The 27,052-nt window shown below is 40.7% G+C and overlaps 1 protein-coding gene across 4 annotated transcripts in view; it reads left to right on the forward strand.

Annotated features, from left to right (window-relative positions):
* CPQ (carboxypeptidase Q) overlaps positions 1–27,052 on the forward strand; it is a 740,357-nt gene that overhangs the window by 252,124 nt on the left and 461,181 nt on the right. For all 4 annotated transcript variants that reach the window (XM_082258858.1, XM_082258857.1, XM_082258856.1 and 1 more), the window contains exon 4: positions 19,893–20,100. In XM_082258858.1, the coding sequence (XP_082114984.1) occupies positions 19,893–20,100 (208 nt within the window). The remainder of the gene's footprint in view (positions 1–19,892; positions 20,101–27,052) is intronic.

Consider the following 27,052-nt stretch of genomic DNA (forward strand, 5'->3'; position numbering starts at 1 on the left):
TGAAAAAGTAATCAGCAATAGTAAGCACTGAGACCAGTTCCAGCAAATAATGCTCAAAGAAAGTCCTCACAGTTACCGTTAGCTAGGTTAAAAACATGTCTATTGGGTTTAACTTCTCACAAACTCCTGCCATTTTGATTCAAAATTTGAAGAAGAAGCTCATGGCGGCTAGTTTATATAGAAAGTTGTGGAAGTCTGATTCTGTAACCCATAATCAACTTTTATCAATGACCTGTCACCCTAAACCCCACTGGCAGGACTTCCCTAGTTTTTGTTAAAAATTCTCTTCATACATTCCTTTTTTTTGAGGTTTCCTTGCCGATAGGTCCTTTTACCTCTTCTGCCTGCATCAACGGTGGTCAGTGTTCAATACTGCAGAAAGTGGTGCTAACATTACAATGTCAGTATCATTCTCTGTGGTATTGTACTATGGACCCAGGCCGATGTGGGGTCACACCTCCACAGGGTGAGTCTTTAAAACCCTGGCTCACAGAAAGTAAGCCGAATGTCATTTACCTTAGAAGAGAACCTGTGGCAGATCGCAGTTTCTGCAGAGTACAACACTGAAGACACGGCACATATTGCATTGACAGCTAACTTATTTTATCTTGAAACACCGGAGTATCTTATTTTTTAAACAAAATGTAAAACTGGAGTTTTGCCTTGAAGGACAACTTAACTTTTAGTGCAGTTATTACTTAATTCCCCCACCAGTTTAGCCTGCCTTGTAAAATATTTACCTTCTTCTCCATTCCAATGAACTTCACTGTGTGGCTCCGCCTGGCATTGCACAGCCTTTCTCGAAGAAGTTCTTGCCATGTCCCCTTCTTACTTCCTTAGGTTGCCTTATTCATTCCAATGGATGAGCTATGCCCCACTTGACAGCTGGAGGCCACTGTAAGGTAGGGATGTCTTCTTTACAAACTGTACGGAACTGAGAAGGGCTGAACAGGGCATAAGAGTAAACTAAGGAAAGTAGCTATTTTACCAGGCAGATTGCACTCTGGAGGGTGGGGGTTTCTTTAAGGGACTAAATACTAAAGTTAAGCTGTCCTTTAATGAGCTATAGGCATACTGTAGGTAAATAGCATGCACTGGGGGGGTTTGGCAAACGTGATGCTATCATGGAGTATATCACGTTTTAATCAGGAGAAACCTCAAACTAATTTGGTAATAAATAGATTGAAAAGGACTAGACCGAAATCCAACAAATGGATAAACTTACTTTGGCCATGAAAGATTAGGAGAAGAAATAGTGGCAGACTTGGATGACATATTTCTTCTATAAAGATCAGACACAATTGGCCTCCCAATAGAAAGCAGGGCCATACCTTATTTCCCCCAGGATGTGATACTGTGGCTTGCTGAAGTGCTAAAGCACAGGGGTAGAAATGTCCCTCCTATTTTACCCCTCTTCTTCTCCTTATCTGGGTTTGTAGCTTTTTTATTAAACATCAAAAAGATATTCGAGAAGCAGTGGTCACTATTTGGCTTATCGCTACTAAAGTTGCCCTGTAAAGGTTATGGGATTTATAGTGCTGGTTAAGCAATATTAGCCCCAGTGGCTTTTTGCTTTGAGACTATAATGCTAAGAAGTTTGACTTTGTTGGTACTTCTTCATGATATTATGTATGCTTATCGTTGTGTACTGCTTCTTTTCTTAAATAAAGAATTAGAAAAAAAAAAACGACTGGACCCAATGCCAATTCTAGTAATATGTAAATTTTCGCAAAAAGTATACATTTAAAAACTAAGACCCTATGGTGAATGACATCAAGAAAGTGGAAAGCTGCATTCAATCCACACACCCTGATAATGCAATATAAACAAAATATTACTTTACCATTTGTGTTGAAATTAAATGCAGAAAGCATAGAACCAGTCTTGGTTATGTCTTTGTATTAGTACTTAAACAAATGCAAATATTTAACATCCGTACAATGCATAAATGTTATCTATTATGAATCTTTACCCCCCCCCTCCAAGCATAATTTGATAAATAAAAAGCTACAGCAGTCTGCGAACATGTTCCTTTCATTGTTCTGATTGCAGTAAGCCTGGTAAAGTTGGATTCTGATTGGTTATCTTTCACATCATTGCACTTTGAATTACATTATAAACTGGTGGGAAGACTTTGTTTTTTGAAATAATCATCATTTTGATGCAAGCTAGAAATATTTTTAATGTTCTCTATTTGCCAAAATTATAACGACGACAAATCATTAGCTTCTGTAATTTTTTATGCAATTTGGTATTTGCCTGAAGCTAAAGGAATACTGAAGAGTGTAAAATATATTAACAAATCTATGCCTGTGTTTAACTCTTAAAGCGGTTGTATACTCATGAAAAAAAAAAAAAAACAGACCCTATAGTACAAAGGCATAATGAGCTAGTATGCATCGCTTATGTGGAAAATAGCATTTTGTGGTAGAGTGAGATTTTCATAACTTACAAGTGCAAAGAGCATGTACATAGGAGGGGAGAGCACAGTGAGAGTGAGAGGATGTGCTTCTTCTCCTTTTTCTGACAAGTGACATATCCTCTTGAAACAGTTTTCTATTTAGCATAAAATTTCTAGAATACTAGTAGTATGAAATGTGTAAAGGACAGATACTACATTGTCAAAAGTATTGGGACGCCTGCCTTTACATGCACATGAACTTTAATGGCATCCCAGTCTTAGTCTGTAGGGTTCAATATTGAGTTGGCCATTCTTCCAGAAGCTCATTATGAGGTCAGGCACTGATGTTGGGCGAGAAGGCCTGGCTCGCAGTCTCCGCTCTAATTCATCCCAAAGGTGTTTTATTGGGTTGAGGTCAGGACTCTGTGCAGGCCAGTCAAGTTCCTCCACCCCAAACTTGCTCATCCATGTCTTTATGGACCTTGCTTTGTGCAACCCCTCCAAAATCAGTGCCTGACCTCACAAATGCGCTTCTAGAAGAATGGTCAAACTTTCCCATAGACACACTCCTAAACCTTGTGGACAGCCTTCCCAGAAGAGTTGATAGCTGCAAAAGGTGGGCCAAATCAATATTGAACCCTATGGACTAAGACTGAGATGCCATTTGCCGACCGGCCCACGCAGATTTACTGCGGCAGGGCGGCTCGGCTGCGCATAATCACGTACATATACGTGATTATGTTCACGCGGTCTCGGTGACTTGCGTGCGTGCCGCCAGAGCCGTGCTCCCACTGTGATTGGACAGAGCAGAAGCCAGACCACGGGAGAAGCGGGCTCGATCACCCCCGGCCTCAGCGATCTTCGGGGAAACTGACAGGAGAGCCACCTGCCTATGTAAACAAAGCAGGCGGCTCTCCTGTCAGACAGACACAGTGAGATTGTGTGATTCAGCTAAGCTGAAACACCAATCTCTGCTTGCCTTTCACAGAGCCCCCCACAGTTAGCAAGCACAGTTAGGCTTATATTTAACCCCTTGATCACCCCTAGTATTAACCCCTTCCCTGCCAGTGTCATTTATACAGTAACAGTGCTTATTATTTAGCACTGATTACTGTATTAATGTCACTGGTCCCCAAAAAATGCCACTTTGTGTCAGATTTGTCCGCCGCAATGTCACAGTCCCGCTAAAAATCACTGATCGCTGTCATTACTAATAAAAACAAAATAAAAATATAAAGTTCTAAAATCGATCCCATAGCTTGTAAACCCTATAACTTTTGCGTGAACCAATTAAAATACGCTTTTTGGGATTTTTTTTTTACCAAAAATATGTAGCAGAATACAAATTGGCCTAAACTGATAAAAAAAATTAGATCTTTGATTTTTTTTATTGAGAATGTTTTATAGCAGAAAGTAAAAAATATTGTGGTTTTTTTTTTTTTCAAAATTGTCGCTCTTTTTTTGTTTATAGCGCAAAATCTAAAAATCGCACAGGTGATCAAATAGCAGCAAAAGAAAGCTCTATTTGTGGGAAAAAAGGACATTAATTTTATTTGGGTACAGCATCGCATGGCCACACAATTGTTAGTTAAAGTAACGCAGTGGCAAATTGCAAAAAATGGCCTGGTCATTAAGGGGGTAGAACCTTCTGGAGCTGAAGTGGTTAAAGCTCATGTGCGTGTAAAGGCAGACATCCCAATACTTTTGGCAATATAGACTAGTGTATCTGAATCCTTCCAGCTCAAGTAACGAGTTACATGAAATGCTTTAGAATTTAAAGATTTTAAAGTACTATCAGGATCAATGATCACAGACATCCAGAACTTCTGTGTGTATTGATCAATAATAGAGTTCTAAAGTTCCATTTTCCAGCCACTATTCCTTTATTTAACTCTAGAGTAGATATGCTGCACCTGGCAGCATCTGGTGAATTACAGCTGACAGCCTCATCTTTTTCTCAACACAGCAAATTCATCATAGAAACACAAAGGCCTGTTACCATATGTTCTGATCTTTTGCACAGCAGCACAGAGACATTCATGGATTAAAGATATTTATCAGAAAGCTGTAACTCACTCTTTGGAGACCTGAGCATAATCTATTCTTATTTATATATTATCCACCTAATGTTTGAACATGTAGAGCTATGGAATAAGTCTTATGGTTCTTTTATGATTTGTTCAATTATTTACTGTATATAAATAGTGTGTGAGTGTATATATATATATATATATATATATCAACTATAAAATTATGAAGAAGCACCTTATATTGAGTAAGCCCAGGGCTTTTTTTCTCAGAAAATAGGAGCAGGAACTCAACCACGACACTCCAACCTCCCCCCTTCAAACTGCATTAAATAGTGGGTGTGGTCAAATCTCTCCAACAGTGGGAGGGTCAGAAAGGGGCATTAAATACCTAGAGTGCAAGGGAGGGGGGTTTACACACAGAGTGTAGGTTCTGGGTGCCTAATTTACAGAGTTCAGGGGTGCGCTGCATACAGAGTACAGAGTTTAGCCTCTTCCACAGCTGCTTATCACTGCTACCCCCTCCGCATCTCACTTTCACCCCTCTCCAGCTCTGACGTTTGCATACAACTCCCCTCCGTTGCCCCCATCTACCCCCCCTCAAAAGCTCCACCATCTTCCACATGTCTTAATTTTGTTGCTGTAATAAACTGAAGCACCCAGCTGGCTCTAGTACCTCCCCGCACACTGTAGGTGGCTCCACCACTCTCACTTGCAGGGAGATCATCCAGTGGGGGTGTCAGCATCCGCACTGCATCCCAGGAACCTGCATCTCCCTTGTCCCCATCCTGCACTCAGTGAGAGACGTTCAGGGGATCAGATCTGTGGGAGCCATTAGGAGAGAAGCTGTCACTTGTAAACGCAAAAGTTGGACTTTTGTGTTCACAAGTGATAGTGGTGAGCAGGGAGCCGAGGGCCTGAACCAGAGGTGGTGGAACCAAGTTCCGGCTGAAAAAAGCCCTGAGTAAGACCCCATCTGGCTGCCAAAACAGCCCTTACCCATTACAGCATGGATGCCACTAGACGTCTGAAGGTATAATGTTGTATCTGCCCCCATGCTGTCAGTAGCAGATCCTTTAAGTCCTGTAAGTTGTGAGGTGAAGCCTCTATGGAACAGGCATGTTTTTCCAGTACATCCCATGGATGCTCTATTGTATTGAGAATGTGGAGGCCAAGTTATAACCTCAAACTCCTTGTTGTGTTCCTCAAACCATTCTTAAACCATTTCTGCAGAGTGGTAGGGCTCATTATCCTGCTGAAAGAGGACACTTCGATCAGGGAATACCGTTTCATTTAAGGGGATGTATTTGGTCAGAAACAATGTTTATGTAGGTGGTAAATGTCAAGTAACGTATACATGAATGACACGACCCAAAGTTTCCCAGCAGCCCAAAGCATCACACTGCCTCCACCAGCTTGCCTACTTTCCATACTGCATCCTGGTGCCATCTCTTCCCCAGGTAAGAGATGCATGATTTGTCAGACCAGGCCACCATCCTCCATTGCTCTGTGGTCCAGTTCTTATGCTTATGTGCCCACTGTTGGCGCTTTTGGTTGTGGACATGGGTCAGCATGGGCACTCTGAGGAGGCTACAAGCGGCTTTGCAGGCACACCCATTGCAAAGAAATAGGTCCAATGTTGTCAACATAGGGAAGTGTTTTAGAGCAGCCTTTTTCAACCAGGGTGCCTTCTGGGCCTTTTAGGGGTGCCTTGGCAAAATGCCTAAAAATTGCCATAATGCGTTGATTTACTAAACCTGAAGAGTGCATTATCTGGTGCAGCAGTGCATGGTAGCCAATCAGCTTCTAACTTCAGCTTGTTTATTTAGCCCTCGTTCACACTAAGAACAGCTTTGAAATCATGCAAGTTCATCTGAACTTGCATGATTTCAAAGCAACATTTCAGCCTGACTTTGCCAAAAGTAGTGCAGGAACTACTTTTGGAAATTAGTGCGATGCCGCAAATATGGTGCTGCTCTAATTGGGACGCTCCTATTTCCGGCAGTAGGCTACGATTTAACATGCGATTTGACCTTTCAAAACATTTTTCAAATTGCGCCACTGTGAAAAGGGGCTTAAGCTTTGACAAAAAACTGGAAGCTGATTAGTTTTAATGCACAGCTGCACCAGATTCTGCACACTCTCCAGTTGTAGTAAATCAATCTCAATTTGTCCACAAATTATCAACAAGCCAGTAATTGGATGAAGTCTCCTCTTTTTGGTACACAAAGCCACAGGCTTTTATTGTGCTATATTACAACTTTGCTCAAGATGCCCAATGTTGTAATGCAAAGTAAGCCAATGACATTCTAACAACCAATGACATTATCAGTTGCTAAGGTTAATATTAATTATACCAGTTCCAGGAGCAACTAACCACATCCACATCCAAAATATTCCACATAGAAAAGAGAAGAAGAAAAGAGACACAGTATGTCTCTCCGATAAAAAACAGGACTTTAGGCTCCATTCACATCTGGGCGTTTTTGAGTGTTTTTCAGCTCCAAAAACGCTAAAAAAAAAAACGTTCCAAAACGCCCACCAAGTAAAACCCCATTTATTTAAATGGACCCTGTTCACATCTGAGCGTTTTGCAAAACCCCTGTAGCTGAAAAAAGTACATGAGCTTCTTTTTGGGCTGATTACCAGCGTTTTTGATAAATGTCAATGCTTGCCTCCAAAAACATTAGGGATCCTCCCAAAAAAGCCTCCTTTTTTCAGCAAATGGGAGGCTTTTATAAGTGTAGGAGGTGCACTATCTGCCACCTTAATGTGGAGAAAAAGAGACGTGTGGATACCTTCCAATCTGGCTCCACTGGACAGGATTATAAAATCAAACCATTTATATCCTGCACCACCAGGTATGTGGTTTACTTGGTGAGATGTCCTTGCGGCCTGGACTATGTTGGCCGCACTATCCGAGAGCTTCATGTGAGGCTCAAGGAACATGTGGCCAACATAGTTAAGGGCTTTCCTAAACACAGCCTTTCTAGGCATTATGCTGAGTGCCACAATAGTGATCCCAGTGGCACCCTATTTTTAGGTATTGACAAATTTTCAGGACATTGGAGGGGAAGTAATTTAACAAGAGGGGTTTCCAAACTCGAAACGAGCTGGATTTATAGACTCAAATCTTATACCCCCCTGGGTCTGAATATTGAATGGGATTTAAACGCCCATATCAGTAATTCTTAGATTGCCCCTTTTTTTCCTTATTTCTTTTTGTTTGCTGTGCTATTAATAGATATTTTTATGTGTAAGAGTATACATGTTTTATAACATTCTAATTCATTTTATTGTGTAGCATTTTAAACGTTTTCATGTGTTATTTTGTCATATTATTTTTGTATATGTATGTGCTTTTTGAGACCTCCTTGTGCTTGGGCTGCTCTAAACTTGGGACACCACAAGATGGCGCTGTCTCCCCCTGATTCACGGCTTAACATATGCATTCTCTATGTGCCTTTTGGTATATGGAGTATTTTCCCTCTTTCTGGTTTATTCCATGTATTGGGTTTTGTTTTCATAAAGGTAGCGGAGATTTAATATGGTGAGTTTCTTTTGGAAGTCTTTTTTTCCTTTCTCTTCTCATCGTGTGGTTCTCCCCTACCTTCCTTCCGGTCTGAGCATCACTTCCGGTCGTGTGGAGCGCATACCTCACTTCCGGCTGCTCAGTTCCGGTGGGCGGCTCTCTCCTCCACTATAGAAGGCATTGGTGCACCCTGTAGCCACACCCCATGACGACGTCCAATCGGACGAAACGTACGTCGGGTGGCGTGCTGGGTAGCGCGTGCCGGAATCCCTGGAGGAGACAGGACGACCATAGGTTTGGTGGTCCACGGACAGGACGCCCTATAGACACCCGGAGGTCTCTATGCTCATTACTACATGCGAGTAACATCATGATGTTTGTGAGTACCATACCTCTTTTTAGAATAAAGCATTTTTAAACAGTCTACGCTATGAGATGTTCCTTCTCTCTCTGCATATTACATTCTACTGTGAGCATATCAGGAACACACTGGAGAAGCCTTCACCTATCACTGGTTATGCGCAATTTTTGATCTCTGTCATGGGGATCAACAGCTTCTGGTAAGAAGTTAGAATTACTGGTGTTGGAGTGCTGTCTGGTGGCGGTTTACTTTTTGAATGAAGAGTCGGATTCATATGGACTGTCATCATATTGCTTTATTCACATCTTTAAGTCGGACTGTCATGACCAAGGGTTTTTAGCGCTACAGTTTTGTTTTTATTTCTTTTTAATCTGCTACAATTCGGATTAGTGTGGCTGCTGGACCCAATTACATTTGCTGTTTTTACAGTTATTACATTTCTTCTTTAGCGCAGCAATTTTATTGTTTTGTTTTGCCTCCAAAAACGCCTGAAAAAAACGCCTGAAAATCGCGGTAAAATCGTGGTAAATATCGCAGTAAAAATCGCGGTAAAACGCTACGCTCAAGTGTGAATACAGCCTTAGAGGAAGCGGTGTTGCCACTGAAATGAGCACATACACGTAAATGTAAAAAAAGATACATTTTATTTGGTAAACACAAATAAAAAAGGTGTACGATTAAGACATAAAAACGTGTACATGTTTATAGCCCAACGGCCTCAACGGTTACAATACAGTACTTTTGTAAATACATAAAAGGTCCAACGCTTTTCGCAGAACACTTTCTCTGCTTCTACAGGGAACTTTTGGTATGTATCTACATTGTTGTGAAATTTTTGAAAAGAGAGAATCATATTATAGATCAAAATGTTTTCATTTGAAATCAACATCCTTTATTCATGTTATGTTATTATTCATTCCAAACAAGTATCTTTTCTCACCAATTTATTCACAATCCACCTTACGAACCTCTAAAACGCACATGGCACAACCTAAGCCCGATACTGACCAACTGACTCCTGGTGAAGTACCAGGGTCAGGTCCAATGGACACTGGACCATATGTATGAGATTTGGGCAGACCAGAGTGTTCCAACATAGCTAGAAATAGAAACATATTTCACTCAATGTGTATATATCGGTGCTATTATATTGCTAATAATCTAAGTCCATCCAATAGACTTACGACTACGTGGAGCTTTTGCTTCCCATTCAAAATCCTCCTCCCTGGCACAGTTTCTCCGCAGCCTAAGGTATTGGCTGTAGTGGATACTGTGTATCAGGGGTGGGGATGGACACTTGTGGACTGCAGTATTGTGTTTCCCACAGTCTCTGTGCGGTACAGAGTGGTATACAGTGATCTGTTCGGTTCCAGAAAAGTCTTGCATCCGAGAAAGGAATGCTATTTATATCAAATTACATAGGGAATTTAAGGTTAAATTCATTATTTGATATGAAAAACATAAATTGTGTCAATTTAGTTGGGGTCCCCGGTCCAGATAACTAGCACATCATCGATATAGCGACGCCACAATAGAATGTGGCAAAGGTATATTGACACACAGCATTGTCTGATCTCTCCCAAACCCCCAGGTACAGGTTGGTATACAATGGGGCACAACATGTTCCCATCGCAACCCCCTGTACCTAGAGGTAAGCAGTCCCATTGAATAGCAAGATGTTGGATGTAAGAATATGGTCCAACAACTTGACCACAAATTCAGCTAATGGCCTGCTAGATCGATCCTGTTCCGAAAGTGGAGACCACGTCCACTCCCTTCTGATGGGGTATACTTGAATATACCACCTCAATGTCAATGGCTACTAATAGTGCTTCTTCTGGGACAATTAGACCCTCTACAACCTTCAGGAGTTCTAGTGTGCCCTTAAAGTATGAGGGTAGCCTTAATACAAGTCTAAGTTGGCTATTGATGAATCTACTAGCCATTTCAGTTTGACAGTCAATTTCTGATACGATAGGACATCCAGAAGGTTTGTCAAGACATTTATGCACTTTGAGAAGGGCATAGAAAGTAGGTGTTACAGGCCACTTAACATTCAAATATTAAAAAAGATGTCAGAGGGTTTTATCACAATCTGGTCATCATGGACGAGATTATCTAAGGCCCTACCTTGTGATGTTGTGAATATGTAAGATTAGGGACAGGATCGGCCCTTGGGGACAAATTTTCATTTTCCTTCACTGTTTGTTTAAGAAAGGCTCATACTGCTGGACAGGTATAAAGTTTCGGAAACTTCTGAGATTTTTCCCTGAATTTTACAGGACTCGGTTGGGAGTCATAGTCCTCATCATTAGAAGAAGAGGATCCCGATTCACAACTGCCCCAGTGTGTTAATTTTCATCCAGAAGTTGAATCAATATTTTTAATGTACGGAAGTCTTGGGCTTTAAAGTCTTTATAGATGTCCTCATCTCAGGTTCCAACGGTTTCCCGTTCCTTGTCATAAATATATTTAAAGGTTAAATTCCTCACAAATAAATGCAAGTCCTTCACTAATTCAAACTTATCTAGTTTTTGAAGGGGCAAAAACGCAAACCCAATTTGAGGACATCAATTTAATTTTGTGAAAGGTGATATGAGGACAGGTTTATGACATCTAATGATGAAGACTTTATGTGTGCTTGATTATGTAGGGATCCAAAGTTCCTATTCTCTTGTCCCCTATTGGTGTCTGTGCATGTGGGATTGGAGGTGTCTGGTCTAAAGGAGATCCACCTAGGTTAGGTTGTGGTCCCTGATAAGATTTGGAAACTACACCCAGCTCCCTAAGTGTAATACAGATGGTATTTGTATCATCCCTAAACATTGACGTTTGTGTTGAACCCATAACCTGTGCACAACGTGTGCTCCGTGAGCCTCCTGATACAGCTTTTTTAGTCAAACTTGATTAAGAGTTTTGAGGTGAAACAATGCGTTTTTTGTTACTATTGCCTTGTGATTCATACCCACCACCAGTACTACGTTTTACGTGAGCGCCCTCTTCCAGATTTTCCTTTTTGTGTTGTAGTATTAGACTTCTGAGAAGAAACAGAAGAAAACATAGATGAATCAAATTCAGATCTATATAGCTGAGTATCCTGTCCCAAATATTGTCTCTGTGGTTTCCCTCTCCTCGATCTAAGTGGCCTTTTTGCCATTTATATGCGCTGATGGAATCCAGAGACCCTGACTGGGTATCTCCACCAAGAATCTGCTTCCTAAGCTCTGGAACACGGGATCCATGAATCTGGCTATAGTTACCCCAGGAACTCGACAGTGCAAGTTTTGGAGTCAACCAGAATCAAACTGTTTATTCACACACATGCACAAAGAGATATACACTCTGGGACAACCCCTCCCCCTTAGCAGCCAATCCACATACACATATACATCCCTTAATAAGTTTATCTCAAGGCAGACAGACACAATAGAAGAACAATGGGATGCAGGTACTTAACAATAACAAACCCCACCCCACTAGCAACTCTCCTTGCAATATTTTAGCAATCTGTTTAGTCAAACCGTTTATCTTTATATATTTCCTGACGGATATTGTCCAGAAATATTATTGTCCCAAGCCCCTCACTCTTTCAACACAAGCCACAAATATAGAAGTCAGGAGGATAACCGGGGTAATACCAAATGAGTCCGGTGTGGTTGTACAGCATTGATTAGTGCAGACCCGACTGGGGTTCTTGGTCACCCTGTGCCCCTAATAGACACATAAGAGGGGCTGGGGAAGCTGGACAAGGAGTCTCTCAACTTCCCTAAAGCAATCTGGGTTCCACAAGCCCCCCAGCCAATGTGACTCACGTCACATATGCATAACCACCCTTAAAGGCCATTTTATCCTTATAGAACATCTGATCTTTCCTCACTACCAAGTTTTTATCATTTTCTAGCTGTTGCATAAAACCCTGTTCTTTTTAAGTAAGATCAGAGTTTTGAAGGAGATGGTTAGCACTGGATCGTATAACTTCAATTTCCAAATCTATCATGTCCTGTTTGTATTTATCCTGGACACAGCCATTGGAAAGCATGTGGAACTATAAACATAATTACGACCCAAAAGTAATTTCTTTCTTTGTACCTGGAAAAAAAAATCTTCCAAAACCCAAAAGGTGGTGATTTCGATAAACAAACAGGAGGCAATTTGGATTTACAATCAAAAAGTAATGCCCCCCCGGGGTTAAATACAGCAATGACCTTTAAATCTTTTTTTATAATATTAGATAAATTAGGGGAAGCCTGGGGTTGCGAAATGTTTAGAATGAGATGTATAGGACATAACTTGCCATTCTCCGCTTCACATCCATATATGTAGCCACGATCTGTTTATTATGTTTACAAATGTCTTATAGATTGCTATTGTACCTTTGGACACAGTAGACTGTCCTAGATATCTAGTGACTGTGTCATTTTAATGGGAATTCGGGCGCCCAGCCTGGATGGGAGAGGGATAACATATTTTCAGCCATCTTTACCTGGTTGAAGTTCATCCTGCAACCAGTGGTGGCACTGTGCGTGGCTCAGATGCGGCTCTAATTGGTGGTTCCTACCCCTGGGGCCATGTCGTACTGCGCGCATGCGCACTAGTCTCGGCACCTGCCTCGGACATGACGTCATAGCTACCCTCATTTGCATGTCTGGGGGGTCCTCCTTTGGGGGACTGAGTGGATGAGCTGTGTTGACTGTATACTAGGAACACTATAGTGGATGGATGTTATTGTGTATGGCCATCCCAGCCAACATACTAGGTTGGTTTATGTGTAATGTATGAGGGTAAGCGGTGGGCGAGGGTGTGGTACATTGTTAGGATTGTGGATGTGTATGTAGGGATTTGTGGTATAGGGCTGCATGTGGAGGTGAGGTCCAATTGCTTTACTAGGACCCATTGGGATCTGGGAGAGCTGTGGATGATTTTTGAGTTGTTGTGGATTTGTTTGTTGTGCTGTGTGGTTAGTTAGAGCTTGTTGGATGGCTAGTATGTCTAGGTTTATGGATGTGGATGGATGCTAGGGTGCATGTATGTCATAGGTGGTATGCATGCATGTGTTTTGGCTTATTGGATGGATCTAGATTATTAGCAATATAATAGCACCGATATATACTCATTGAGTGAAATAGGTTTCTATTTCTAGCGACGTTGCAACACTCTGGTCTGCCCAAATCTCCTACACATGGTCCAGTGTCCATTAGACCTGACCCTGGTACTTTACCAGGGGTCAGTTGGTCACTTTTTGACTTAGGTCATGCCATGTGCGTTTTGGAGGTTCGTATATAGAGGATTGTGAATTAATTGGTGAGCACAGATATTTGTTTATGATGAATAATGGATGTTGATTTCAAATGAAAATGATTTGATGTATAATATGTTTCTCTCTTTTTTCAAAAATTTCACAACAATGTAGATACATACCAAAAGTTTCCTGAAGAAGCAGAGAAAATGTTCTGTGAAACGCTTTGGACCTTTATGTATTTACAAAAGTACTGGAATGTAACCGTTGAGGTCGTTCGGCTATAAACTTGTGCACGTTTTTTTTTTTTTGCCTTAATCGTACACCTTTTTAAATCATGTTTACATAATAAAATTTCTCTTTTTAAAATTTACCTGTATGTACTCATCTCAGTGGCAACACCGCTTCCTCTAAAAGTCCTGTTTTTTTATGGGAGAGACCCTTACTGTCCCTTCCTTCTCTTTTCTATTATCAGTTGCTAAGGGGGAAGTTGAGCACCTGCACAGAGCATCCTTATTTTCCCCTTACCTGGCCCTCTTTGTCAGCACTGAGTCACAATAGCAGAGAGAGGGAGAGAAACAGAGGGAGAAGAGAAACAATGGAATACTAATCAGTACCAGTGTGCAAAGGTGGAGGAATGAATCACCTGTAATGTAATGAATCACCTCTAAAGCTGGCTCATATGTGTAGATGCTGCACCTATATTTATAATTATTAGTTTAGTTTTTTCATATTAGAATAGGGTTCCTTGAGATTGTGCAGAATTTTAAAGGGTGCCTTGACTGAAAAAAGGTGGAGAAACACTGATCTAGAGTAATGGTATGCAGTCAATGTTGTCGTGCATGCACAAAGACAGAAAGTAGCTGAAAAAGGCTAGAGGAGATCTACAGTAGATGATGGGGAAAAAGGATGAAAAAATGTGACACCGGTATTTCATAAAAAAAAAACAAAAAAACAAAAAAACGTTGCAATTGTTTATTATACTGTACATAGTTCTTTAACAAACTGCAAGTCATCCAGTTAGAGCTTAGATTTCGTTCAAAGAAGAAATTCACTCTGAATGAATGAAAACAAATATAGTAGCAGCTGACTTCTAAGAAACAGACACGTAGCAGCCCATGGAGTCCACTGCTGTTTTCCCTGAAGTCTTTTCTTCCCTGGGCTTTAATTCCCCAGCAGCGCCATCTTGGATTTAGGAATTCCAGATGTCTTACCTCTGGCTCTTTATTATGTATGGGTGAGGCACAGCAGTGTTTTGAGCCTAGTCCTCCAGTCTCCTGAGACATGTAATGTGTCCCAAAAGGATTTGGGGGGGGGGGGTACTACACCAGAATGGTATCCACTCCCCCCCCCCAAAAAAACAACATTTTTTAGGGTAATTTTCGCGCATTTCCATATGTTCCATTGTTACGCAAAAGAAGCCCCTTCACCTTTTTGAGCAACAAGCTTCGTTTAATTTTTTTTCTTGCACATTTGGCTCTTCTGCGTGTCTTTGTCGTGCAAACCTTATGGTTAAAACATACTGTTTGGGTTGCCATTAGGAATGAATGGCACCCAAAGGCGCGTTGCATGCTTTGCAGTGATGTTAGCATGATTTGGAATTCAAAATCGCTAGGGCCTCAGAGGAGGGTGAGTGGTACTTTAATTTTTTGGTGAAGGTCCTCTTTAAGATCATATTAATTCCTTCATTAGTAAATGGTGCTTAATGTACCAGGGTACTTTTTATAATTATATAATTACTTTACCAGCACACAGCCGGCTTCAGAGCTGACTGGCAGGTTAGAGACGTTCCGAGGCTTTGCAATTTTTCAATTAATTTCTGTTAATGGGATATTATTTTGCACAGACACATTGTAGTTATTAGCACAGTCAGAATACTTCTAGAGTAAACTATAATGAAATTTTCTGAGGGTTATGCCTGCATTCAATTAACTTTTTAAATATCAAGTCATAAAAGTGTCTCTACTGTTTTTTTTTTTTCGCTAAGTCCAATTTTGTGTGGATTCACAGCCTCTTGGATGAATGCTTTAATGCTGATTTCTTTCTTGGCTCCTAAATAGATTAATTTGGAATTTTTGCTGTTGAAGTAATTGTCCCCAAAAGAGTGTAGGAATATATAGTCGGCTATTATTATTACAGCAGTATAATTGTAAATTTTACTGCAAATGAGAAGCCTGCTTTATTTATCTATCAGTGTCTAGACAGGCCCTGGCCTACACTAATTGTCCAGTACATGTTGGATTTTAGTCTTTGACCTTTTTCTGAGAAAATGCAGGACTTGATCTCATGTGACTCATGGGAAAGGGGCTCTTAGGCCTTTGACTAAGAGGCAGAATGGTTTCATAAAAAAACACATTTCTAAATATATTAGAAAAACTTCATATTGACAATTAATCTTGTTTTATTCTTGTATGTGGTTTAAAGAACCTGAGATGTTAGTTGTGCAAATCTGCTTGGGTTTGATTTGTGGGTTCATATGGCAAACACATACAAAATAAATTGCCATTTGCCACTAAATTATATTTTCCTTCTGCTTCATACTGTTTTTCAACAATGTGGAAGGGGATTCCCCCCAACATTCATTCTAGATGAGTCTAGTGGGGATTGTAGGGGGAAGGGGTTAGGCCCATGCAAAAAAAAAAAAAATGGTGTGGGTTTCCCCTAAAACTACATACCAGACCTTGATGGTGTTTGAAACATATTTTAGGGGAACACACAAAAATCCATACTAGACCCTTGGGGGGTCTAGAATAAGGGCCTGAATTTTGGGGGTACCCTATAGTGTTTTTTTATGCACAGTGCCAGAGGTAGCGAATGCACAGTCTTGAGCAGGATGTTACATTTAGTGTGACTTCCTTCAACAAGTGGAGGATCTCCTTGGCAGACATATGAACAGGGTATTCAGTTTGTCCATTAGTCTGTTAGGTTGACCCTACACTGTATAAATTGCATTCAGTTTCTGATGAACCAGCCAAAACTCTATGTTTGGGTGGCCCTGTGAGCTATCTCCCACCCAAAATCATTGGAATAAAAAAAGGAAACGGATGGAAATGTTTCAGTTGAACAGGCGCTGCATCCAATCAAATCCATCAGAATATAATAGCCTAGCAGGGGGATTCGTCCATCAGCACTGTATAGTGTGGATTGGGGAATTTGTTGCATTTTTTTCATTCCTCCTGCAGGTGAACGAAAAAGATCTATCAGTGTATGGTAAGCCTTATTAAAAATTTGGATGGGGTCTACTATCTTGTTGGGAAACCAGAATGATACTTTTTCTACCATCAATTGCCTCCTTTAACCTATGCGCAGCATCGCTGCCTGCCCCTCCCCTCCAGTGTTCATTCACAGAAGCCTTTGTATCTTGTGAATGAAGTCACCTATTACAAAACACTCTGTAATTGGGCAGGAGGAGGGGAGGGGCAGGCACAGTGGCTGCATGCTATTCTGCAGCCTTTGAGGTTGAAATCTGAGTGTCCAGCGTCAGAGTGATGGAAGCATATTGACAGTTATGCCCACAGCCCTCATAAAAAATGTAAATTAAAGAGATAAGTCCACAAGGTGGCATGTACCTCATTGGAGGTAACCTCTAGTAATCCAGCACATTGTACAAAGTAGCTGATTTCCTGGAGTTCAGCTTTAAAATGAAAGGAATATGTGTGTATTGCACCTCAGATTCTGTCTTTTGTCTATTGCAGTTCAACCGAAATAAAGAATTTTCTGTTCAAATGAAACAAAGAATTGTATATTCTGTGCAAATTTTATATGCATTTATATTGCTTAGAGGTCGTTAGGACTGTAATCAAGTTGAATGGAACAAATATATAACAAAAAGTGCAGCGCTATCAAATATGGATTATGAAGAAGATATCGAGGAGAGCAGTCCACAGGTGAAAATTATGGTGAAGCATGCACAAGATATAAACATTCAGTGCTCTTCAATGTGCTGGTAATCCTCCACCCAGTCTCATTAGCCTCTCACCTCACACTTAGCCCCTGTGTCACCAGACGGGCTAGTAAGACAAACTTTCTCCAAGGATATCACCAATATAGATCAAATCAGTATTCCTCTTCATCAGAAGATAAGGCTCACAGGTAACAGATCACAGGTCCATAAAGCGGGTCACAGGTCCATAGGAAAACAAAGGTCCGGACATAGTGCATTACCGCAATAAATTACTTTATTGAACATAGCATAAAATCATAAAAATTACCTTGTAAAGCACTATACAAGTGCATGTGATGAGCAGATTGTATTACACACAGCGGTCTCGACCGCAATGGATGGCGGGTGACGTCACCGGCCCCTCCCCCTTCGCACGCGTTACGTCCCACTGCACGGGACTTCCTCAGCTCGGCTTGGAATAATCCATATTTGATAGCGCTGCACTTTTTGTTATATATTTGTTATTGGGACTTTTGGTTTATTGATCCTTTAGTGCATAGCAGCTTTCTATTATATTATTTTATACAGTTGCGCTGAATTTTTATCTATTATTAAGTTGAATGGAACAGCTGTGGTGTCTCCTTAGATAGCTCATAGTGCTCTGGTAACCCTTTTGTTGTATAATAAATGTTTGTTTGTCAAACAAAGGTTCTGCATGTGTGTGTCAAGTTGCTTACTCACTGGGTATTTACCCCTGTTCATCTGATCCTGGTGTCTTTGTGTGCCCCAAGAGGCACAGGTGCAGCATCCTGTCCTGCTTCTCGGAGCCTGTCAAAGTCTATTACAGGCTGAATTACGCAGTGGCTGGATCCTGGACCAAATGGTACTCGCATTTAGGGCCCTGTGCAATCAGGGATGTATGCCCAGAACGTGAAAAACCTGCATTCTTGGCATACGCCTATGAATGCTACGTTGCTAAATGTACCACTTGGTACAGTGTCCAGCCTTTTCCAGTTGCAGCATTTTTTAGCCTTTCATATACTTTGGCAGGCTGCAGGCGGTTGGACTGGGCGCTGGAACTGCGCCTCCTGGGGACAAAAACACTAGGATTGGACACCCAGGGGCTAAATGCCCAGTGAACAACATGTGGCCAAAAGCATCAGTTTACAAAATGTATAAACCTCAAAAAACTATTAAAATTTACTCTAAACCTCTTTAGTTTTCTGTTAATAACATCTATCAGTGACTTAAATGCGAGTTTACAAAATAAGGATAATGTCCAGGAATGTTCAGTAGCATACAATTATCAATCATCCTTCATTGTTTTGGTTACAATTCCAAATCTGATTGGATGCCTTCATCAAATCTCTTGCACAAAGGTTAGCACAGCTGTAGTAAACCTAGTATGCTGAATCAAGAGAGTCCAACAATTCGCTTTACTGTATAATGAAATAATTTATACATAAAATACTCTATTATTATTATTATACAGGGGTTATTTACAGCACCAACAGTTTGCAAAGGGCTTTACAATATAGAGGGAGACAGTACAGTAAAAATACTATTTAATAGAAGAGTGTTAGGAGGACCCTGCTCCTCAGAGCTTACACTCTAATAGGGAGGGGCAAGTGGAACAAAAAGTAATAAATGTGAGGGATGAGATGATGGGAGAAAAAAAAAGATTTAATGGTTAGCTGAAGGCAGGATAGGCTTCCCTGAAGAGATGCGTTTTCAGGGATTGTTTAAAAGTGGCCAGAGTAAGAGATAGTTGGACCGATTGGGGTAGAGAGTTCCAGAGGATAGGAGAGGCTCTGGAGGAGTCCGGGAGACATGGGAGCTAGAGAGTAGGAGGTCTTGGGAGGATTGGATTGGTGATGTGGCATGGGGCAGAGTTATGAATGACTTTGGAAGTTCTGTTAGGGTGAGAGATAACAGAGTGCATGAGTTGCTCATCGGTAAACAAGAGTTGTATTTTGGAGATGTTGTGGAGGTGAAGTATATAAGATTTGAACAGTGATCATGGCTAAAAGGACAGGTCAGAGTCCAGGATTACACATAGCACCCTGGCATTAGGGGAAGGACTGATAGTTGTATTATTGAGCTTGTTGGAGAAGTCAGGGGAGGGGGCAAAGACAGGAGGGAATATTTCAATTGAGGAAGTGGTGTGACATCCATGCTGATATGTCAGTTAGTATGTTAGTAGAGTGAGAGGTGACTGAAGGGGTAAAGTGGGAAGTAGAGAGATACATTTTTTTGGTGTGATCAGCATAGAGATGGCCTGGAAGCTGTCGGAGTTTATCAAAGTTACCAAGGGTGGGGATGTAGATAGAGAAGAGAAGGGGTCCAAAAACAGAACCTTGGTTCTGTCCTATTAGAATACTGTTTATTGAAAATGTTTCTGCTCTAATTTTTTTGTCTTTGATTTTTTTTTTCTTTTCTTAATGTCTTGCAGCCCTCACACAGGATGGCAGGATTACCAGAATGGTGTTCCCAAGATCCCCACTGCATGCATCACAGTAGAAGATGCTGAACTGATGGCTCGATTGGCGTCGCGCGGTGTCAAAACAGTGGTGCAACTGAAAATGGGAGCTATCCAGCATCCTGATGCTGATTCCTTTAATACAGTGGCAGAGATCGTTGGGAGTAAATATCCAGAACAGGTATGTGATACAGAGGAAACTGGTGTTAGGTCATGCTAATCAATATTCACAAGCATTATGTAATATAACTGGCACACCCTGAAAGCACAGCTCTAAGTTTTGTAAAGAGTGGGAAAGATTGGGGTATGATTGGTAGATGATCGGGAAGATTTTTCTTCACATCCTGTCGTGACCTCTTTAAACTGAACATACTGCTCCCTTAAATGTTTATAAGTATACAACCTTGTTGAATTGCAAGTACCCTGTTGTGGCTGTAACTACACGTGTTACTCTTTGCATTGATTGCTTTGTTCCGTTGGAGCCTTGGCCCGGTCTGTACAGGAAAACTCACCTGCTACGTAAGTCTAGATGAAGCCCCTCCCAATCCACAAGGTGCGTGCCACATAGAACTGTTCTTACCTTAGGAGTATTTTGGACCAGATCAAGTTCACAGTAAAATGCAATACAATACAATAATCACATTATTAAAGAAAACCTGATCTCTGGAAGCTGTGTTAAAAAAAAAGATAGGCGGGTGAGAAAAAATGTAATCACCGATATTGCCTGTTGGCTCCCTATAGCTGTTCTTTTCCCCTTTCCCACCTGCCATGCATTGTTTTGCAATCTAGAGACTGTGAGGTTAATTCACTACAGGCAATCACACTGTTCAGTTTGCAAGGAAATTTGCACTTTGCAAGGCCATTTTTCTTAGATTAGTAAATGCGGGAAGCTGTGCTCACTTCAGTCATTCAATCGTGTGCAAGCAGAAATAATGTTTTTTTGTGATTGGGTATATTTTGCAAAGTAAATTGAACCCTGTGTCATGTGGAAGCAGTCATCTTGCTAGAGGAGCAGAGCTTTACTTACTCATGTCAGAGCTGATCCTCTGATGACTGGTGATCTGATGATTGGTGGGGGGGGGGGGGGGGGGGTTCAAGAAGCAGCTGCATGCAGAGATGTAGGAAGCACAGATGTACAGCATGAATGATATAGAAGCAGTGAGATTCTTGCAGTGCAGATACTCCGGGAACAGCTTCCATTCCATCAAGGAAAAGAGTGATCCACACATTAGTGACTTCACCAAATCTCACTTAATATCTCATGAGACTAACAGTCGCATGCAGTAGCGGCTGTGGCATTTACAGCATTAGGGTTAATAGAGAAGTTGAGCTTTTTTTATTTATTTTTTTAAATCATACTTACCTAGATGGATGCAGCATTGGTATAATGCTGTATCTGTGCCCCGCCGGCTCTATGACTGAGAACAGAGCAATCAAAGATCATTGATCACTCGGTTGTCAGAGCTTTGTAAGCCGAGAAGTGGTCACTGTCAGTCACTGCTCTCTCCTCTGCATTCCCCCCCCCCCCCCCCAGCGCTCACTGGGCTGTGGAGGGGGTGGGAACGTCTGGATTAGGCTCTTAGCAGCTTGCTGAGAGGCTGAGCCGGGTGCCAGTCCAGGCATGCGGGCGGATTCCGACTTTATTGTCGCGATTTTGCCTGAGCCTGGACTGGCTCTGTGACGTCAGCCAAAAGCGGGCTTTAGCTCACTGTCTGCTGAAAATGGGCCACAGGAGGAGGCGCTCACATTTCAGGCAGTGTATTAGTAATTGTCAGGAAAAATTCAAGACAAAATGTAGATTTTTTCAGGTACATCTTAGACACAATTAACATTTCTGCATGTTCCCTATATAATAGCAAATGTTCTCCTTTTGAGTTCAGGTCCTCTTAAAATGCATGCAACACATTGAAGTTAATATGGTCTTAATAAAGACAAAGCAAAGTGTGTCCTTAAATGGCACAAGCACAGCTGTAAACATGGTCTTTTGAATAAGTCTATGTAATTATTTAACAAGAATTTTACTTGTCTCCAAATTTTTCTTCGAATGTATCAGTCTAGCTCTATTCACAGCAGCCTTATGTGCACTTTCAGGGACACTTGGCAAAGCTGTAAACACTTCTACAGTGACACATTGAAATGACATTCTGTTCTAAGATTGATGCTTTTAGGATGTCTTCACAGAGGATATGTGTTTCTGCAGTGTTTTGCTTCGATGTACCTGTCAATTGCTCTGTCCAGTTCACCCTGGATATCATCATCAAACAAATTCTTAAGAAAACAGACAGAGCACAAGCAATAAAATGACAAAGGGAGCCATGATCTGTCTAGCATTTCTCTCTAGTCAAACAATATATTTTTTAGCGACTGTGCTGAATGAGAGCCATGCGTCATCTCGGAGCTAAGTGTAATATTATCTGACAGGCTACAGCTACAGAGTTCTTACAGTTTTGCTTTGGAGACATCTGGCAGAAACCCGTTAGGATAACATTAGTGATAAGTGTAGACTGTCCTGCTGGATCTTGGATGTGCTTCATGTGTCCTTGAATGAGAAGCACATCCCAAGCGGGAAATGCTCTATATTTGTCTCTATACATATACTGCGGTAATTATCAGACCCCGGTCTTGTCTGAAGTCACAAGTTCATGTCTGCTTTTTTGACATATTTAGGTTTGGAGATAAAGTGTGGGACTTTTAAAGGGTGCCGAGACAAAAACTATTAAGGTATTCTATATAAAAAATATAAACATTTTATTCATCAAACAGATTTTTTAATAAAAACATTACAATACAAACATATATTTGGTAGAAAGACCAATCTTTCAATGCGTTTTTTTTGGTGCTTTTTCTGACCGGTTTCGGCAGAACTGGCTTCTTCAGGGAAATGCATAAGAGTTCATTTAACTGAATGGCATGGAGCACGTTGTATTTTGGAGGTAAGTCTGTCTCAAGTGGATCCCGCAAAGCCAAATTATGTAGCTCGCATATCGGTTCCCCGTAGAGGGGACACAAAGATATCAATGAAGGTAAGTATAACTAAGTGTTTGAGAGATTCGAAGAAAAACACTCCCCAAAAAAAAGATCCACAAGGATCTTTGATTCTCAAATTCCGGTTTGTATTGATAAAGTAGACATTTAATGTATATTGGTCAGTATTAAATCACTTTTACCTAAACTCAAAGTGAACACCGATCTATCTCAATATGATCAGACACCCACCCTGCTCAAAAAATCTGTTTGATGAATAAAATGTTTTTATTTTTTTGTATATAATACCTGAAAAACTTTTTTCTCTGCACCCTTTAAAAGTCCCACACTTTGTTTCTCTTTTTGTCTTGAACCAATTGGGATGATGGTGTATATAACTTTTGTATATTTTGGCTCCATCCACAACATTCCATTAGTTTTGGAGAGTCATCATTCATTTTATTCTATCTCACTTGCAAAAATACATGAGTCTGACCTAATAATTTTCCCTAAAGTGGAACTTTGAGAAGAATCAAAAATGACATATATGATGTCGTCTGTCACTAGCATTAACAAAGCATTCTTTGTTTGTTTTTGTTTTTTTTGTTTTTTGTCTGATACATAAATGTATTACCTGGTGATCTGGCCAGTAAGTCTGTTATTTTTCAACTTCCTTTACCAGACCTAGCTGCCCAGCAAAAGCACATTTGGACCAGATAAATATTTTAAAATCCTGTGATTATTCATAGTGTATGTAAACCCTAACAATGACCTTCTATTATTTGTCCCCTTCTGGGCAGTTAAATATACCATTGGAAGCATTTTCTATATATAACTTTGGGAAGTGAAAAGAAAACTGATACTCTTGTCGGACATTGAGAGCTATCCTGTGCAAGGTGTCTGTGTTATCTCAAAGATACCATTAAACTCTCCTAACAGTTCTTTTCATAGACTAGAGCAGGGATGTCCAACCTGCGGTCTATGGGCGGCATGGGGCCCAAGAAAGCTGTGAATGTGTCCCAACACAAAATCGTAAACATGCTTAAACTATTGATTTTTTTGGAGGGGAATTTTTTGTAAAAGTGCCTTTACACTTATGGGCCATACACACTATAAGATTTTCTGAAGACTTTTTCCTTCGGATTTACCTTTTCTATGTAGTGCAAGGGCCTGCCAGATTGCATACAAATTGAAAGTGTTTAGGTTTGACCTCATATTATATGGTTTTGGTAAGTCTGAAGGAAAAAGTCTTCAGAAAATCTTATAGTGTGTATGGCCCATTAGCGAACACATACGGCCAAAGAAAAATTTGACTGTGTCTCTTTATTGGGCTTTTATAAGTTTTATCTTCCCAAAGAAAACCTCCCACTCTTCACAATCACTCCTTATTCATGTCATCAGTATTTGGCAGCAACTATATTTGTGAGCAACTATTTTCAAGGTTGAAGCACAAGAAGGGCAATATTCCGACCAAAATATCTGATGAATACTTTGAGAATTAATTGAGTATCAAATATCGCACTAGTTTTATTTTGCCCTCTTTTACTTTTATAATAAAAAATATTACAAAAAAAATGAAGCTTTATTACTTAGGTATATTATCTATATCCGTGATCTGTCCGACTTTTTCGCTCATCAGCTCTCCTTGTTGGTGTATTTTATGTTTGGATCAAGACAATTCCTCTTCTTCCAGTGTGGCCCAGGAAGGTCAAAAAGTTGGACACCCCTGGATTAAAGAATAAATAGCTTTTTTGTTGTAAATATCTGATAGCAGGAGTGGTTGAATAGTTTAGCAAAAGATCCACTCCACACTCTACACAGTCCACAAAAAGGCAGCGTGTTGTCAGGACTTAGAACCCGAGTGCAATTCTAGAAGAACAACGGGTATTTTTCTGTACTTTTACTGTTCTTTAAAGGTTTTTGAAACTCTTTCCTCCTGCTGGTGATTCATCTAGTGATAAGTTCTATGTAGGAGAATCAGGACTTCCCTCCTCCTGCTAATGATCCCTCTAGTGATACCAAGAAAATTAAACACATTTTATTTTTAAACTTTGTCATGCTTGTAATACACTAATGGCACTTTTCCACTGCAAGTACCGGCTCGTTTCCACTCGGCCCTGCTTGGCTCTGTTTGGTTTTCCACTGCATGGTACAGCATGGTACTGTGTTGGAACGGTTCGGTACGGTTTGCTTTTCCACTAAAGTAAAGTGGGTGGGATAACAACGATTCTCTGACCAATCGGGGGCTAGTAGTGACAAACAGTCAAGGCTGCATGCAAAGGATTGTGGGATATGGTACCGGTACGGCCCTCTTGGAACCACAACCGAGGTGGTACTATTTAAGCGAGCCGTACTGTTCGGTTCCATGTAGTGGAAAAGCGCCTCCGTACCGTACCGAACCGTTCCAACACTGTACCATGCGGTACCATGCAGTGGAAAAGCACAAAAGCGAGCCAAACCATTCGGTTCCATGCAGTAGAAAAGCGCCATTAGCTGATGTTTCTGGTACAAAGCATGACAGTTATATACAAATGAAATAAAAAAAAAAAAAAAAAACAATTAAAAAATAATTAAAATAAAATTTTTTAGATATTAATGGTAATAAAGCTGAAATAAAAAATCAGATGAGAAAGGCATCAAGGAGTTTATCAGGGCTGATTTGTGTTAACTAAAGGTTAACAAAGTGTTAAATATTAATACATTTAAAATATATATATTTTTTTTTTGTACTTGCATTGCTGTTTTAACTAAAGTCATGTGCAAGTTAAAGGTTATCCTTCAGATCTGCACATGAATGAAACAGAGTAAAAGCCATGTAACAATATTGTTGTTACATAGTATTTCTCAGTGAAGGTTTCAAACACTGCTGTTAGGCTCCATTTACACCTAAGCATTCACAGAACACACAAAAGAGGGGTGTCATACTTTCGGTGCCATTAATTGTTAATTGCACCCCAAATGCAGCAAGGTGACATTTTTTTTTGCACACTATAAAACATGTAATGCTCAGTGCCCAACATGTAATGCTCAGTGCCCAAAAAGATACAGGAGCTTCTTTACCAACTATACAAACAAGGGGCAACACCAACAACCCCAATATATAACTAGCCTTTGCAGTAAGGTGCACATGGAGGGGCAAAGTGCTTCACAAAAAAAAAAAAAAATCCCAGCATACTCAACAGATAACATGCAAAAAACAAAATTGTCCCTGTCTAACAATTCACATTAAAAACAGAGGGTTTCGTTTACACAGTTTGCAAACCTGTCCTAATCCTAAATATATATATACTGCTAATATGTGCTCCAACTTGAAGACTCTCAAAACTACAGAGTTAGGACTGCAGTATACAGAGGAACCTTTATGTCAGCACTGCGGCTTACACATATATTTGCAAATGAAACCCTCTGTTTTTAATGTGAATTGTTAGGGACAATTCATTTTTTTGCAGGCTAGCTGGTAAGTGTGCTGAGTAATTTTTGTTTGTGATGTGTGTTGCCCTTCTATGTTTATCTTACTGCAAAGGCTGATTGCAGATTGGAATGGTTGCCACTTGTTTGTGCAGTTGGTTCAAATTTCTTGTGAGGACGCATTGGGTGCCTTTAACTGCCATTGTGCCCCTGCTGGGCGTCCCATGCATCCTTATTCCTTTAAAGAGGTTGTAAACCCCAAATTTATTTTTTATTTTTTCAACCTGAAAGAGAAACACATAATGAGCTATTATGCATCGCAAACTAGCTCATTATGAAATACTTACCTTAGAACGAGCCCCCGCCGTGCCGCCCGCTTACCTCTATGACGGGTGACATGTTCAGTCGCCCGTCTTCTGGGATCACAGCATCCGGCCATCTGATTGGCCGGAGCCGCGGTGACGTCACTCCCGCGCACGCGCACGGGAGCCGACGGTCACGGCATGGAGCTCTGAAGGAACGGCGCCAGCGGCCGTTCCTTCAGAGCACATGCGCCAGTGACGTCACTGGCTGCATGTAAGGTAAATATCTCCTAAACGGTGCAAGTTTAGGAGATATTTACAGTACCTATAGGTGAGCCTCATCATAGGCTTACCTATAGGTAAAAGTGTCAGAGGAGGGTTTACTTCCTCTTTAACCAGTTCCTGCCTGGCCTATTGTAGAATGATGGCTGGGCGGAACCACTGGCTTATTACCATGTG

Source organism: Pelophylax lessonae (assembly GCF_965119305.1).
Source record: "Pelophylax lessonae genome assembly, chromosome: 5".
NCBI classification, from domain to species: Eukaryota; Metazoa; Chordata; class Amphibia; order Anura; family Ranidae; genus Pelophylax; species Pelophylax lessonae.